The sequence below is a fragment of the Rhineura floridana genome, chromosome 1, assembly GCF_030035675.1.
Source record: "Rhineura floridana isolate rRhiFlo1 chromosome 1, rRhiFlo1.hap2, whole genome shotgun sequence".
NCBI lineage: Eukaryota > Metazoa > Chordata > Lepidosauria > Squamata > Rhineuridae > Rhineura > Rhineura floridana.
Genome location: NC_084480.1, coordinates 5,522,621 through 5,539,949, shown reverse-complemented (window position 1 = coordinate 5,539,949; position 17,329 = coordinate 5,522,621). Strand labels below are relative to the sequence as shown.

Genomic DNA, 17,329 nt, shown 5'->3' with positions numbered 1-17,329 from the left:
TGAGGAAAAGGGCAATCAAAAAGCTACTGACTGTGTTTCCATGTTGAAAGGGTACCATTGCACATATGAGGATGGTGGCAATGACAGAGGTGTGCACACTCAAGAGTTCTAATAAAAACCCCACAACCACCCTATAGTGCGCCATTAACAAAGTGCTGCAAATTTCTTATTTATTTTGTGAGTGCAAGATAGATGGCTTATTTCTGCATAGTGAGGTTGCCGGCTAAAATCAGGATAAGCGGTATTAATGTCCTATGGTCAGTATTATTGAACCTCCAAAGCAATAAACTACGAGTCGATAAATATTACATTTGCAACATAGTTAACATTCTCCTACTGTCTCTGGCACTTATTACACATTGTAACCGCAAGTCTACAATACATTATTCATATTTGGGGTGTCACTGAGTGATGGATTGCTGTAAGAGAGGCTGTCCTTTAAATAAATCAACAAATAAAAATGCAAATGTTAACATTTTCAGCCACAACTTTTCCCCATCTTGAATGGGGGGAATGAAAATTTCACATTATATCGACAGCAAGCAGAGAGAACAATTAACAACCTACACAGTGAATAAGAGAGATTAATTTGCCAATGTCTGCTTTTATCACTCGCATATGGAACTATATTGGACTTTTCATGATGTTAGTTCTCCTCAGGGAAAAGAGAGGGGGAACTTATCTCCTCCCATATTCAGAGCCTCATTCACCATCTTCCCCCTCACAAATCTTTTCTCCTCAAAACATTTAGAAATTAGATTCCCGCTCCCCCTTAATGTTAAAATTTAGACTGAGAAAGGGCATTTCTTCTCAAGTTTCCACTTTTAACAGAAGATGGCTGGAGAAGCAAAGGTTTAGCATGCAGGCTGCCATTTAAAAAGCAGAAGTCCATTCAGTTATCCAAGACACCGAAATCTCATAAGCAGTTGCAGTTCTAGGCATAGCTAATTCATATTTTTATTTACTACAAATCGTTTAGCTCAAAAGATCCAGCGTGATAATATGGCACTGTGGACTATTCAAGATACAGCTCTGGGCATTACATATTACATCAAATATTAATTTGTTTAAAAGTCCCCAAATGCACATCTACCTGATCAGAGATGTGCTGGGCAAATCATGCTATTTCTCCTAACAGCCCCCAAACACAAATCTGCAGAATGTAATTTGTTTTTCTAAAAACTCCAAAGGATGCAGCCATCGTGGCCCTCTCGGTGATAGTGTCTGAGTTATTCCTTAATATGTGCGCCACAGGAATTTGCAATGGATTTTCATTCCAATGTGTACCAAGTTAACCCGAGAAATAAACTTTCGGTCAGGGAGAAGAAAGGTAAGCTGTAGGAATAATCCTCCTGGCCTGGCCCTCGCTTCATTCGATATTGGCTGATCAATTTGTTATGTGATGATGAAAGAAGCAACAGAAGGCACCGGTATCCAGAAGTCAGAGGGGAAGGTAAGCAGGTTGCTGCTTATTTTCGTCCTGTTTTGGTTTTTTTCTCTCATACCTCTCCCAGCCATTTAAACATCGCTCAATGCTCCCTGGCTGTGCCCTGGACTACAGGGTGACGCCAGCAGCCTGAGCATTTCCGTGGCTGAGGATACCATGGGCAAAGTCTTGGGTTATCAGGGAACATGGCAGATGGTTGGACAGTTCCTTGCTCTTTCTCTTTCAGTTTGCGTGTGTCACACACACATCCCACTTTTCAGGGGGTATATGTATCACAACGGGTTTACACAAGGTTATTACAACAATCACCATCGAGGGGGGAGCGCGAGTTACAGTAAAATGAACAAAAAAACCCAACTGTTTAGGAGGAGGAGCTGTAGCTGCTTCCTCAGGGCACCCCTGCGGTGGCAGTTGGAGGAGGAAGGAGGGGCCACTGCTGGGAGCTGGATGACGGCAGCTCAATCAGCTGTTCCTTTCTCCTCCACTCCCCACAAGGCAAGATGGTTCCATGGATCCTCGCAGATCTGTGTTGCTTTGCTTCAACCCCTCCCACAGAATCACTGTGGTTCTCTGTTTCCCTTCCCAAATCAGCCTTAGGAGAGGGGAGGAAAGTGGAAAGAGACTGAGGTGGGTGGAGACGGGAGATTTGTTCTTCCAGGACCCTTTCCCCCAAATGTGACCAGCACTGATTATCTGGCCTCAATTTACTAAACAGGAAAAAGGTGATAAGGAAGGGTGCGTGCCACAAACCTGTGCCAAGGCTTCCCCCATATTGATCAAGCAGCTGAAGCAAAAAGTAGCTCCATACTTCTAGTACAGAGATATTAATGCTAGTAATACACTTAGTATTAAGTGAGAGGACAGGCATCTCTTTGTATAGAAATTAGCTGGTGGCTATGGGGCCCAACACTGGCCCCCACCTGTCTTCTCTCTCTCTCTCTCTCTCTCTCTCTCTCTCTCTCTCTCTCTCTCTCTCTCTCTCACTCACTCACTCACTCACTCACTCACTCACTCACTCACTCACTCTTCTGTTTGATGCTCACAGTCAGTCAAGGTGAAGACTCCCCTAAAAGAGAAGAGACCCTCCTAGGCCTTGGGCAGCCCAAATTGCTGCACCCCACAGATTCACAAACTTTGCTCTGCCCCTCTGTTTGGGGAACCAGGCTCTTCCGGTGGTCCCCCCAACCTGCTCTCCCTGCCCCTCAGCAAGCATCAGTCCCCACAAAACCTAAGGCTGCTTCTGCTGCTAGTTAATACTTTGCATGACACCTGGCTTAGCTCTACTTGCTAGAAGTTGAAATAGCCAGAAGTAATTACATATGCTGCAAACTCAATTGGTTTTCCGCCTGCCTCTCTCTCTCTCTTCCCCCCCCCCCCAAACCGGCCCTCCTGTTAAGGCTCGGGTTTTGTTCAGCAAGTTTCAGTCCCAAACAAAGCAAACCATTAGGGTTAAACTGTTAACTGTGGATTCCAACAAACATGCTGACAGATCTTTAACTTTAGTGGCACCCCAGCAGCTATAATTCTCCATATTGATTAATTTAGTTAGTTAAACCTGCAATCTAAGCTTATAACCCATTCAGTGATAAATTGAGACTGACCTGCTGCCCAAGCAGGTTTCGCTGATGAAGAATAGGATCGGGTTTAGGTCTCCCACTGAAATACTTGTCCATTTACCATTTTCAATTAGAGAAGCCCATGAGTAAGGGAAAGCAAAACATGGCTCTTTAACCTGGTCAATTATACTAACACACTGCACCAAAAAGGGGGGGGAGAGGGAAGGGGGAGAGGGAAAAAAGCACACTCAAAAGGAAAGGAAAGAAGATTCTGGCAGTGCAGGCACCACACTGGCAATCGTTTTCATTTAACATTAGATGCAAAAAAAAGTCTGAAACAAACTTAAATACAAGGATAAAACAGACAACTAGGCCATCAGAGGGATCCGAGTTCATCCAGACCCCTCCCTGAGAAGGTAGGAAGGGGTTCCAGGGTAGGGTGAGTGCTTAGGAGTCAACTGTCATCTGCTCCTGCCTCCTCCAAAGAAGACGTTCTCTGGGGCAAAAATAGTTATATAAAAATATCCCAGAATCAGCAGCAGAAACCAACTAATTCTCTCTCTCTCTCTCTCCCCCTCCCTGCTGTGCCTTCTATCCAATGGCTCTCTTTCTCCAGCCAGGAAAAGACAGGAAACAGAGGGGAAATACTCTGTCCTGGCACATACTTTGTAGGACTGGCGCTCAGTGCTTTCCCTCTCATGATAGGGGAAGACAGGAATTGGACAGGGCGGGGGGGGGAAGCACACTGGTGCTCAAGACCCCCAGAAGGATCTTGCATTCCTTGCCTATCCTTCACAGCTTACCTATATATGGCTAGACGGTAGGAGTGCACAAATGAGAGAGAAAAACTGGACACTATGGGGACATGTTTTGTGCTGAAACAAACATTTCAAATCTAGCACAGTTCCATAACGACTCCACGGCAAGGGTCAGGAACTCCCCGCTTGGCCTGCCAGGCCATTTTGGCCAAGGCATATACAACCAGGGCTGTGGAGTCGGTACGCCAAACCTTCGACTCCGACTCCTCTATTTTTCTACTGTCCCACTCCGACTCCTTCATAAATGGCAAATGTATATTAACTAGTAATAACACATTAACTGTAATAAAATGGTAGCACAAGGCATTTCATCGCCACCACGTGAATCATCAGGCTAGATTGACAGAACATAAAATATATTTATTTGATTAAAATTTCTGAACAAGAAAACTTTCCTAAATTCCTATGAAAGTTTTTATTTTGAAGCCAGAGTCGGTACATTTCTACCGACTCAGACTCCACCCAAAATTGCTTCTGACTCTGACTCCACAGCCCTGTATACAACATCAGGTGTGGGGCAGGCAATGTTGTGGCTGGGCCAAAAACAGATCTGCAGAGCCCTTTGCAAGGTGCTTTGAAGCCCGACTATCAGCTGATTGTTGGTGCTTGCAGAGAGCCCTGCACAGCCGAAACCCCACAATCAGCTGGGATTGGGAACCCTTCAGGAACTCTCTAGTATTCAAAGTGCTTCCTCCAGAATACAAAATGCTTTGTGAGGAAAGAAAAAAATGCTCAGTTTTTAAACAGAGCATTTATTTTCTTTCCAGAGGAACAAAAGTACACAAGGAAGCACTTTGAATACAAACCACTGTCTCTGCAGAGAGACTTCAAATAGGCTCCCTGAAACTGACACTCAGCTGATTGGTGGTTACAGGGAGCCTCTGCGAAGATCTGCTCCCAGCACGAATTAGCTGACAGGTGGACAACACTAGACCACATGGAGGTGGAGGCAATAAGGATCTGGCCTGCTAGCTAGACCCCGTTTCTCACCCACTGCTCTATGGCAAGACTGCATTCTTCTTTACCCCACAGCCACTCCCCACAGCCAGCTCCCACTGAGGATTATCTGTCATTGTCCGGCTGCCACACAGGGGTAAAACTCTCTCTTCAGCACAAACACAATGACTCAAGAGACAAGCAAATGAGTGCTATTCCCTGAACACCCAATTGGTGTTATCTTTGTCACTATGGCACAGTCCAGCACCACACAACCCCCCCCCCCCATTGCCAGCAGTGGCCTCCTCAGTGGCATGGCACCTTCCTGACTATAAGAAACCAAACTCAGAATACAAACTGTTAGCTATTTGTAAAATTCATTTACACCAGCACATTTTTCATCACCAAATTACTGAAGTTCATCAGTTCCCAATATTATTGAAAGAGGCAGTGATCCGACCACTCCTGAAAAAGCCCACCCTGGACCCATTGGTTTGTGACAACTACCAACTGGTTGCAAATACCCTCTTTTTAGGGAAGGTGATTGAGAGGATTGTGGCACAGCAGTTGCAAGTACTTTTGGATGAAACAGATTAATTTGACCCATTCCAGTCTGGGTTCAGGACTGGTTATAGGACTGAATTGGCCTTGGTCGCCCTGATGGATGACCTTTATTGGGAGAAGGACAGGGGGAGTGCGACCCTGTTATTCTTACTTGATCTCTCAGCGGCTTTTGATACCATTGATCATGGTATCCTTCTGGGCTGACTTGGTGAGATGGGTATTGGAGAGACTATTTTACAGTGGTTCTGATCCTATCTCCAGGGTCGCTCTCAGAGAATAGTATTGGGTGACTTTCTCTTGGACCCCTGGCAGCTGTGCTGTGGGGTGCCGCAGGGTACCATCTTGTCCCCCATGCTGTTAAACATCTATATGAAGCCCTTGGGAGCAGTCAGGAGCTTTGGGGTGAGGTGTCAGCAGTATGCTGACGATACCCAGCTCTATTTCTCCATAACATCTGAATTGGGAGAGGCCGTGCAAACCCTTGACCGCTACCTAGACTCGGTGGTGGGCTGGATGAAGGCCAATAAACTGAGCCTGAATCCTACCACTGTGGGTTGGTGGTTCCTGAGTTCAGATAATTGGTCAGTTGCCTGCTTTGGATGGGGTCATACTCCCTCTGAAAGAGCAGGTCTGTAGTGTGGGGGTGCTCCTGGATCCATCTTTGTTGCTAGAGGCCCAGGTGACCTCAGTGGTTAGGAGTGCCTTTTACCAGCTTTGGTTGGTAAGACAGCTGCGGCCGTTTCTGGACTGGGATAGCCTGACCACTATTGTCCACACACTGGTAACCTCCACGTTGGATGTTCTTAAAGCTTTCTTTTTTTAAAAAAAGTTTTTAAAGTTGCTTTTTTAATATATTTTAAGGTCTGTTTTTATGATGTTTTTATGTGTTTTTAGCACTTTTGTTTGCCGCCCTGGGCTCCTGCTGGTGGGAAGGGTGGGATATATATCAAATAAATAAATAAATAAATATTCGAACACACTGGAAGAGAAATCAACTCCAGACTTTTCGATCTCACTTTTTCAAGGACACTGCATTTTTTCCAGATGTACACCTAAAAATGCAAAGTGTGGATGCAAACAAGCATATGCTTGTTTGCAAACTGCCACATCAGAGAAGTATGCTTGTCAGGGAGCAGTTAGCCTCCAAGCTAGAAATGGGGAACTTGTAGCCCACTAGATATGGTTGGACTCCATCTCCCATGATCCGTGACCATAAGATATGCTGGCGAGGGCTCATGGCAGTTGTAGTTCAACATCATCTGAAGGGCCGCCGGTTTCCTATCCCTGCTCCATGCGAAATGGCTGTTAGAAACTTTCTGATTTTATAATACATCATTTATAGCTGTGCCTATTTTATGCCAAGTATCTTCTCACCCTTTGCTTTCATATTGCGGGACGCAGAATACCATCACAGAACTTCCTCTCCCTTGTCCTTTCAAACAAATGCCATGTTTGCACCAGCAGTGTGCTACTAGTTTCCTGTTGCAAGTGGCAGAATGGCATTCACCAGTTACCCAGAGACCCAGCAGTTGTTTTGAGCAACCCCAGAAAAAGAATGTTGAAGAGGCACAGTATGCAGTTCTGGACGAGGGAGTGCCCTCCTCTTTGTGGATACTAAGAGCTATGTAGAAAGTGCCCCTTTCAAAAGACAACCTCTGCTGCACTCCCTTATTCCATGCAAACAACGTGCTGACACCCATGGCAGGCGTCTGGAGTCCTACCTGGGCAAACAATACAGAAATTTCCATATAACAATACAGACAATACTACATGGGTTGAAAGGGAAAGAACAGCCATAACTTGGAGGCAGAGCAAGTGATTTGCTTGCAAAAGATCCCAGGACTGATCCTTGGCATTTCCAGATAGCACTGGGAATCCATTCTGTACTACTAGCTAGGTTCACCTCTTTCAGCCTCTCCTCACAATGCTCATTCTCAGGCTTTCAGCTCATCCACACTTCTGCAGTCATATTTACAGTACTGTGAGGACACAGACCTCCTGCTGCCTCCAATTAGATTCTGTTCACTTTGTCCACAAAGTGGTTTTCTGTCTTCTGAATCACTGCCATTTCATAGCCGAAATCACCTCGCACATAGCAGCTTGCAGTTCCCTATGAAATTCTCACTAAACCATCCCTGCGCCTGCTGTAACAGCATCATTTAGTGATGGCTACTGCATGTACTCCCCCTTTAGGATGCACACCTTAACATGGTGAGGGGGCTTGAGAGTGTCGAAGAAGCTGAGAGCAATGCCGTCAGGAGTCTAGACCAAGAGGCTACACTCCTAGCAGGGGCACCCAAGGTGAAATAGTAAAAGCTGAGACACCAGACTAAGATGCATCCAAACTCAGAGGAAGGCAATGGTAAACCACCTCTGAATACCTCTTACCACGAAAACCCTATGAACAGAGTATCCAAAATGCAACACGAGATAGTGTTGGAAGATGAGACCCCCAGGTCAGAAGGGACTCACCGAGCTACTGGGGAAGAACAAAGGACAAGTACGAGTAGCGCTGTGACTAATGACGCAGCTGGGTCAAAGCCAAAAGGAAGCCCAGAGGCTGATGCGCATAGATGTGAAAGGAGAATCCGGAGTTGTACAACGCACACAATAGGAACATGGAATGTGAGAAGCGTGAACCAGGGAAAGTTAGAAATTGTCAGGCAAGAAATGGAACGCATCAACATTACAATACTTGGTGTGAGCGAACTAAAATGGACGGGAATGGGACATTATCAATCAGGCAACTACAAAATATTTTATGCAGGAAATGAGAAATTAAGAAGAAATCGGGCTGCTTTAATAGTGAGAACTGATATAGCAAGAGCAATTAGGAGCTACAATGCAAGGTCTGAGTGAGTGATATCAATGAGATTAAATGGGAAACCTATCAACATAACCATCATCCAAGTCTACGCTCCAATGGCAAATGCAGAAGAAGAGAAATTGGAGAGATTTTACGCAGAAGTACAGGAAGAAATTGATCACACACCAAAAAAAGATGTGCTGATAATCACGGGGGATTGGAATGCAAAAGTAGAAAACAGAGAAGAATTAGGAATTGTGGGGAAATGGGGCCTAGAAATGAAGCAGGAGAAAGACTTATTGAATTCTGTGAAGCCAATAATTTGTTTCTTGCAAACACATTTTTTGAGCAACCGAAAAGACGACTGTACACATGGACATCACCAAATAGTCAATACAGAAATCAAATTGACTATATAATTGGTAGCAGAAGATGGAGAAGTTCCATACTTTCTGCAAAAACAAGACCAGCAGCAGACTGCAGTACAGATCATGAACTGGTCGTATCGAAAATCAGAGTAAAGCTAAAGATGACCAACAAAGCAATCATAACAAATACAATACAAAATACAAACATCCCAGAAGCATATAAAGATCAAATAAGGAACAGGTTTGAGGCTTTAAACTTAGTTGACAGAGAACCAGAAGAACTATGGACTGAAGTCAGAGACATTATCAGGGAAGAATGCAAAAAGACAATACCTCTAGTTAAAAAGAGAGAAAGACCTCAATGGATAACTGAAGAAACTCTTAAAATGGTTAAAGAGAGAAGGAAAGCAGAAGCAAAAGGAGATAGAAGCACAGTCAGAACCCTAAATGCAACAATACAGTGACTTGTACGTACGGACAAGGAGAACTATTACAATAGTTACTGTATTGAAATAGGACAACAAAAAGGGTAGAAGAAGAGTCCTGTTCCAAAAGATTAGAAAGGGAAATTTACACCAAGAGTAGGGACGTTGAATAATCAACAGGGGAACACACTGACTGGCCGAGATGAAATAAAAGGAAGATGGAAGCAATACACTGAAGAAATGATTGTGAGGTGAAAGCTGCTCTTAAAATACTTGGAAGAAACAAATCACCAGGAACAGATGGCATACCAATAGAATTGCTACAAGCTACTGAGACTCAATCTGTCAAAATTTTGACAAAAATCTGTCAAGAAATATGGAAAACTAAACAATGGCCCACAGACTGGAAGTGTTCCATATACATCCCAATTCCAAAAAAAGGGATCCCAGGGAATGCAGTAATTATCAAGCTATTGCCTTAATATCCCATGCAAGTAAAGTAACACTCAAGATTCTACAACAAAGGCTCTTACCATATATGGAGCAAGAAATGCCAGACGTCCAAGCTGGATTTAGAAAGGGAAGAGGAGCCAGAGATCATATCGCAAACATACGTTGGATAATGGAACGGAGCAAGGAATTTCAGAAGAAAATTACCCTGTGCTTTATAGATTACAGCAAAGCCTTTGACTGTGTAGATCATGAAAAACTATGGAATGCTTTAAAAGAAACGGGGGTGCCACAGCATCTGATTGTCCTGATGAGCAACCTATACTCTGCACAAGAGGCTACTGTAAGTACAGAATATGGAGAAACCGATTGGTTCCCTATCAGAAAGGATGTGAGACAGGGATGTATTTTATCACCCTATTTATTTAATCTATACGCAGAACATATCATATGGAAAGTGGGAGCGGACCAAGATGAAGGAGGTGTGAAAATTGGAGGGAGAAATATCAATAATTTAAGATATGCAGATGATACCATACTACTAGCAGGAACCAGTAATGATTTGAAACGAATGCTGATGAAAGTTGAAGAGGAAAGCACAAAAGTAGGACTACAGCTGAACGTCAAAAAGACTAAAGTAATGACAAGAGAAGATTTATGTTACTTTAAAGTTGACAATGAGGACACTGAACTTGTCAAGCATTATCAATAACTTGGCACAGTCATGCACCAAAATGGAGACAATATTCAAGAAATCAGAAGAAGGCTAGGACTGGGGAGGGCAGTTATGAGAGAACTAGAAAAGGTCCTCAAATGCAAATATGTATCACTGCACACTAAAGTCAGGATCATTCAGACCATGGTATTCCCGATCTCTATGTATGGATGTGAAAGTTGGACAGTGAAAAAGGTGGATAAGAGAAAAATCAACTCATTTGAAATGTGGTGCTGGAGGAGAGCTTTGCGCATACCATGGACTGCGAAAAAGACAAATAATTGGGTGTCAGAACAAATTAAACCAGAACTGTCACTAGAAGCTAAAATGATGAAACTGAGGTTATCATACTTCAGACACATCATGAGAAGACATGATTCACTAGAAAAGATAATAATGCTGGGAAAAACAGAAGGGAGTAGAAAAATAGGAAGGCCAAACAAGAGATGGATTGATTCCATCATGGAAGCCACAGACCTGCTTACAAGATCTGAACAGGGTGGTTCATGACAGATGCCCTTGGAGGTCGCTGATTCATAGGGTTGCCATAAGTCGTAGTCGACTTGGAGGCACATAACAACAAACTGCATGTACTAACAGTGCAGAATTCTAGAGACAGGTGGTCTTGGGCTGATCGATAAAGGACCAGGGGTGATGCAGTGGATACTCCTGCTGAGTTTGTGAGGAAGGCCCAGGTTCTAAACTCTGCTCAGCTACAAAACCTACCATGTGACCCGGAACAAGTGACCTTCTCTTAACCTATCACTCTTTGCAGAGCAGTTGTGAGGCTAAAACTCTGCTCTGAGCATCCTGGAGAAAGGGGCAGGACACAAATGCATTATATAAAAAAAGATTCAATGAATCCCAGCCCCACCATGAACATGTTGAACACTTTCCTGGAAATTATGATGTCTGCTACAGTTCCTCACCTGTGAAATGGGAATCATAAACAACTGACCATAAAGTTATTGATAAAGGGCTGTGCAGCCCTTTAGAGATTTTACAGGATGGTAGCCATAATTTTTGGCTCCCTACTCCCACCAAAGCTCCTCCCACACACAACTGTAAGGGATGGGGCAGTCCCCCTTGCTTGAGTATTCCATTTGGCAAAAAGGGCTGCAGCCATAATAGACCAATCAGGATACATTCCCAGCCTGTGGGGTTCTTTGGATCGATAAAGTGACTTTTTACATTGTTCATGGAAGCAAGCAGTTGTGGACTCTCAGGACTTTCTATTTAAGGATTCTTACCTTTCCAATCAGCCTCTTGTTAAAGAAAAATAACACATTTCTGTCACAGTCAATGGACACGTTTATCAGTAAGAGTTTTTTTTCACCTATTCCCCAAATGCTAGAATACACAGCCGTTCTCTGCAAAGAATGGATGGGATGATGGAACATGCACACCTCTTCAAAGACATTCTGCTATTGAGCCCTGTTAATATCCACATTCACACTCTCTATTTTAAGTTTTCTTTCACAAGGCAGAATCCAGCAAACTCACAAGGCTGTATGTTAAGAACACTAACCCAAGTTGATCTATAAGGGGGGGGGATCTTCAAAGAAGACGAAACGGAGTCCATTTTGGCCCAACAAACTGCAGGTTCTGGAACACAGTTGCCACCCCTTTTGGCCCAAATTCCTGACTAGCTCAGTTGTTAAGCTTTTCAGAAGCCTGACTCTAGGTGCTCCCACCTGCAAACAATAGGCTCTTCTCTACAGTGGTGCATCATGTATGGAACGAAAATGGAAATGGACTGCCTTCAAGTCGATCCCGACTTATGGCGACCCTACAAATAGGGTTTTCATGGTAAGAGGTATTCAGAGGGGGTTTACCATTGCCTCCCTCTGAGGCTGAGAGGCAGTGACTGCCTCCCATGTATCAACTTAAGTGGCACCTACCTTGATGGCTTTTAGACACCAGGTTAAAAATGATGTGCTTATCTGGGCACTCAGTGGCATCTAGGGTAAATGAATTTAGCTGCTGAACTTAATCGCTTGCGGATATGTTGGGAGTTAGGGCTAGCTACAACATTTTTAATACTGTTGCAAGCTGCCTTGAAGACTGTGTATGAAATGTGGAGGAAGAAATATTCTAAATTAAAACAAAACAAACACTCACCCCTGAATTAACTTGCTAGCTTTAAGCACAGACCAGTGTTATATCTGCACCAATGCTAACCAGGATCTGAAATCAGGGTTCCAAGTAGCCTTGTCAACCTCATTTAAGGGTAAGTAATTTGTGTCCCAGAAGAGGAGGAGGAAGGAGCATGGACTTGCATGGCTGTTTCCAGATTTGCAAAGAGACAGCATTATGTTGCATATGCACTCGGTAAAGGTGCCCCTGCTCCCAACAGGAAGTGCCCACACCTCCTGCCATCAGTATCCCCCATTTTAAGCTGACCATCTCATGTCCAAAGCTATGATTCCTTTTCAAACTGTGCTGAGATTTTCATAGAATACATTCTCGGCACTGAGAAGACCAAAGTAAAGGCAATTGCTGTTATTAACCTTAATAGCCTAGAAGAAAAAGAACTCTGTTTTTATTCTTCTGTGCTTCTTTCACAAGAGCAATATTGCCATTTAAGGTTTCTGAAGGCGACATTAGAATTGCTGACTTAATGCGATTTGGTTGCCATTAAACAGCAAAATAACATTCATATAAAATGGCTTTAAAGAAATATATTGTGATAAAATGTGGTGGAGTTTGATGGGTATAAGGGCAATGACACTGGGAGGTTTTAAAAACTTAAAGTGGACTTTGAAGGAAAAAAGGTCTGACCACAGTGAACACTATCCCTTTAAATTATTTACAAATGTATTAAATGTGTCAGAACATATAACTTAAAAATACTTCCCCCTCGCAGACTCTAAGTAAAAATTAAAGCGTTAGAACTTGGCATATTCCTGCATTTCTTATTCTAACAAGCAATTTAAGGCTTACTATAAATGTCACAGGATATGGCAGTTCTAAGTTTATATTATCCAGCAAAACATGAAATATCACAGAAACTCAGCTGCTTCCCCTCGCATCTGGGCGAATTTGATGGTTGCGTCTGTGGAATCTTAAACCAGAGATTACCAGTCATCTTACCGCAAGGTGTCAGGCTGGATTGGGGAGGTGGCTGCGGTTATAAGCTCTTTTCTGCTGCCTGTCAGTCCTGGGGATGTAGCTGCATCCTTTCGGGAGGCTGAAGTCATCCCTGAAGAAAGAGAGGAAAGGCAATCAAGATGGATATCAGAGGCTGGAAACTTTTGGACAGCCCTTCTTACATTATTTTAGAATGCAAGGCCCAAATGCTGCGTTGCTCTTCAGGGAACTTTATATATGGTGAGTCAGCAGCCAAAGGAGTCGTTACTGTTGACAGGTGTGGAGTGGAATATATATTTTCATGGCTGCCTAGAGTCATAGTTGCTTAACACATCACCCGCAACAGACTTTGTGCCAGTACTGTGGTTTTAGCAAGTGATGGGTTGCCATTCCCGTGTAATCTTCCGGCCAATCCTCACAAACATCACCCCTGGATCTCCAGCATTCTCTCAAAACCAGTAGAGAATTCCTGGTACAATTTCAAATATGCGCAATAATTTGAGAGCCTCAAAATTACATAAAGAACTGTCTGCTCTACTTTCCATTTTAATTCTGATGGAAACTCATTTCTACTGCAATACCACATCTTCATATTAGCTGTACACCTGCAAGGTAAAAGCTAATCTTGAAATCAGCCCACTGGGAAAATGGATGGACGGAGGGAGAGCAGAGGATCTCAGGCTTCTTTCTGTAATGTACACAATCTATATGCACGAGACCAGAGGCAGTTAGAATCTCTTTGTGCAGTGCATATAGAAAACATATGAAACTGTAAAATGACATGCCTAGAAGTGGGAACCAAGTGTGTGCATACTTTCTTCTTTTCCAGATCCCACAAGGGTAAGCTCTCTGTTGATAGGCCACTGGCTGAAAGCTTGATCAAGACAGAAGTCACCCAGGGTTAATAACCTCTCAACGCATTTCAACCCCTGCTTGTTTACACTTGGGAGTCGAGCTGAATGAGTCACTTCAGGGAGTTAAAACAGTCAATTACTCTCTACATTTTTGGGGGGTGGAGGGGGCTGTAGAGGGATTTACTCGCCGCTCTATTCCAGCCAAGTGATCACATCAATTAGGGATGGTCATCATCTTCATTCTGCCACTTGTAGTATACATCACTGTCTACATGTGTATGCGTATATCTGAATGACATAGGTTTGGGTGTTTTAATTAAGAGTCAGGGTGCACAACAGTACAAGTTGGGCTCTTAGGAGAGGGAATTGACCGTTATCTTGAAGTGGAAGCTAACAGTGACTGTAAAATAAAAGCATTACCTCTGCTCCAAGCTGACCATGTTGGGGGACTGAGCCGTAACTAACCAAATATAAAAACAGTAATAGTGGAGATGAGGAAGGCAAGGAGAGGAAGGCTCAGCTTGGGCTGACTGACCCTGACCGTACAAAGGACTAAGCACAATTTTAAGCTATGGGTCCTTTCTTAAAAGTTACATGAGGGAGAAGTTTTCTTGGATCTAAGGAGAAGAGTATCTAAAACCATGGAGTTCTGTCATGGGTGATAAGTGAAAAAGTGTATGGTGCATAAGAAGGAGGTACCCATGAGAATATTTTGGGTGAAGAGATCCCTTACCTTGATGGACGCTGAGTGTTAATATGCTTATCGGTGCTTGCAGTTCCCTCAGGCAGGGAGCTTTCCTTCATCAGAGCTCTAGGATGGCCAGTTTAAAAAGTATGCCCCGCATTGCTTGATTGCAATTAAGAACTAGGCAGAGAGGAAGGCATCTGCATATTCCAGAGTTCTCACACCTCTTTACATAACCAGTGGAAGCCATTCCTGCTGGAGGTGTTAGAAAGTGATTTTGTCCTGAAACTCTTGACTTAGTTCATCTTTCTACATAAAACAGATTTCTAGAGTGAAGGTGCTAGGGTAGAAGCAACATGGCGCCCTCCAGGAGATCACTGGACTCCAACTCACATCAACCCCAGTTAGCAAGGCCAACTGTCAGGGATGATGGGAGTTGTAGTCCAGCAACATCTGGAGGGCAGCACATTGGCTACTCTTGTATTAGGACATACTTTAAAAAGGCAGTGAGACTGAGCTTCTCAGTAACACAACACAACCTTGCCTTGTCAGTACTACATGGCTGAAAGTAAGGCCTTTGTTGGAGCATACAAGACTCACAGAAACATCCATCAAAATTAAGGACCTTTCCGTGCATAATTTTTATTTATTTATTTATTATTTGATTTATATCCCACCCTTCCTCCCTGCAGGAGCCCAGGACGGCAAACAAAACCACTAAAAGCTTTAAAACATCATAAAAACAAACTTTAAAACACATTAGAACAAAAACATATTTAAAAATGTTTCTTAAAAAAGCTTTCAAAACAGCTCCTAAGGTTAAAAACATTTTAAAAAAGGTTTCAGAACATATTAAAAAGAAATTCCAACACAGACACAGACTGGGATAGGTCTCAACTGAAAAGGCTTGTTGAACGAGGAAGGTCTTCAATAGGTGCTGAAAACATAACAGAGATAGTGCCTAACATTTATAATTTTTATAAGCAAGGTGAGGAAGCTGTCTTATATTTGGTCATTTTTCCATGGATACTTTTCAGCTTGTAAAACCTGAGGATGTGGACAGGATTCTGGGAGAAATGAGGGCCACTACCTGCTTGCTTGATCCTTGCCCATCCTGGCTAATTAAATCCAACAGATTGGGAGTTAGCTGGTTGGCTGGCATATCTGATTAACACCTCCCTAAGGGAAGGCTCTATGACAACATTGCTGAAGGAGGCTGTGATTAGACCTTTGTTAAAAAAAGCCTTCACTAGATCCTGCGGATCTTAATAACTTCCGGACAGCCTCTAATCTCCCCTTTCTTGGCAAGGTGATTGAGAGGGTGGTGGCGGCTCAACTCCAGGTTTTCCTGGATGAATCGGATTATCTAGACCCTTTTCAATCAGGCTTCAGGCCTGGTCATGGGACAGAGACTGCCCTGGTTGATGACCTATGCCGGGCATCGGACAGGGGGAGCTCTTCTCTGTTGGTGCTGCTGGACCTCTCGGCGGCCTTTGATACCATCGATCATGGTAACCTTCTGAGCTGTCTCGCTGGGATGGGCCTAGGAGGCACTGTTCTACACTGGCTCCATTCCTACCTAATGGACAGGACTCAGAAAGTGGTGCTGGGAGGCTTCCGCTCGAGCCCCTGGCCATTGGCCTACAAGGTACCACAAGGTTCCATTCTGTCTCCCATGCTCTTTAACATTTATATGAAACCACTGGGAGAAGTGATCCAGAGATTTGGAGTGCAATGTCATCAATATGCTGACGACACTCAACTCTATCTCTCCCTTCCATCTGATGGCAAGGTGGGACTGCTCATCCTAAACCGGTGCCTGGAGGCTGTGAAAGGCTGGATGTCGGTGAACAAACTGAAACTTAATCCAGACAAGACGGAAGTGTTGCTGGCCAAGGGAAAAACTGCCCCAGGGATAGGGTTGCAACTGTTCTGGATGGGGTTGCACTCCCCTTGAAAGAGCAGGTTCTTCTGGATCCTGCCCTGCTGCTAGAATATCAGGTGGCTACGGTAGCCAGGAGTGCTTTTGGCCATCTCAAAATGGTCTACCAGCTGCGTCTGTTCCTGGAAGCAGCTGACTTGGCATTGGTGACATCGAGGCTCGATTATTGTAACGCACTCTACGTGGGGCTGCCTTTGAAAACGATTTGGAAATTACAGTTGGTCCAAAATGCAGCAGCCAAAATGCTAACTGGAGCACGGAGCAGGGATCATATTACCCCTGTGCTTTATCGACTCCACTGGCTCCCAGTTTGTTTCCGAGCCCAATTCAAAGTGCTGGTTTTGACCTTTAAAGCCCTAAATGCCCTTGGACCAGCGTACTTAAGGGACCGCTTACACCCATATGTTCCTAGCCTGGATTTAGATCATCTACCTCTGGTCTCCTCTGCGTGCCTTGAATGAAAGAAGTTAGGTTGACAGGCACGCGGGAAAGAGTCTTTTCAATTGTGGCTCCCAGACTTTGGAATTCCTTGCCCCAAGAAGCCCGCTTTGCTCTCTCCTTGATGGTCTTCCGGAAATTTGTAAAAACTATTTTGTTCCGGAGAGCCTTTTGTTGGGACTGACGGGTCAGCCTGACACTGATTTAAGTTTTTTATCATTTATTTTTATCTTTT

The 17,329-nt window shown here is 43.8% G+C and overlaps 1 protein-coding gene across 3 annotated transcripts in view; it reads right to left on the bottom strand.

Moving 5' to 3' along the window:
- KIAA1328 (KIAA1328 ortholog) overlaps window positions 1–17,329 on the bottom strand; it is a 266,429-nt gene that overhangs the window by 37,561 nt on the left and 211,539 nt on the right. For all 3 annotated transcript variants that reach the window (XM_061613400.1, XM_061613404.1, XM_061613395.1), the window contains one exon: window positions 13,179–13,287. In XM_061613400.1, coding sequence (XP_061469384.1) covers window positions 13,179–13,287 — 109 coding nt within the window. The remainder of the gene's footprint in view (window positions 1–13,178; window positions 13,288–17,329) is intronic.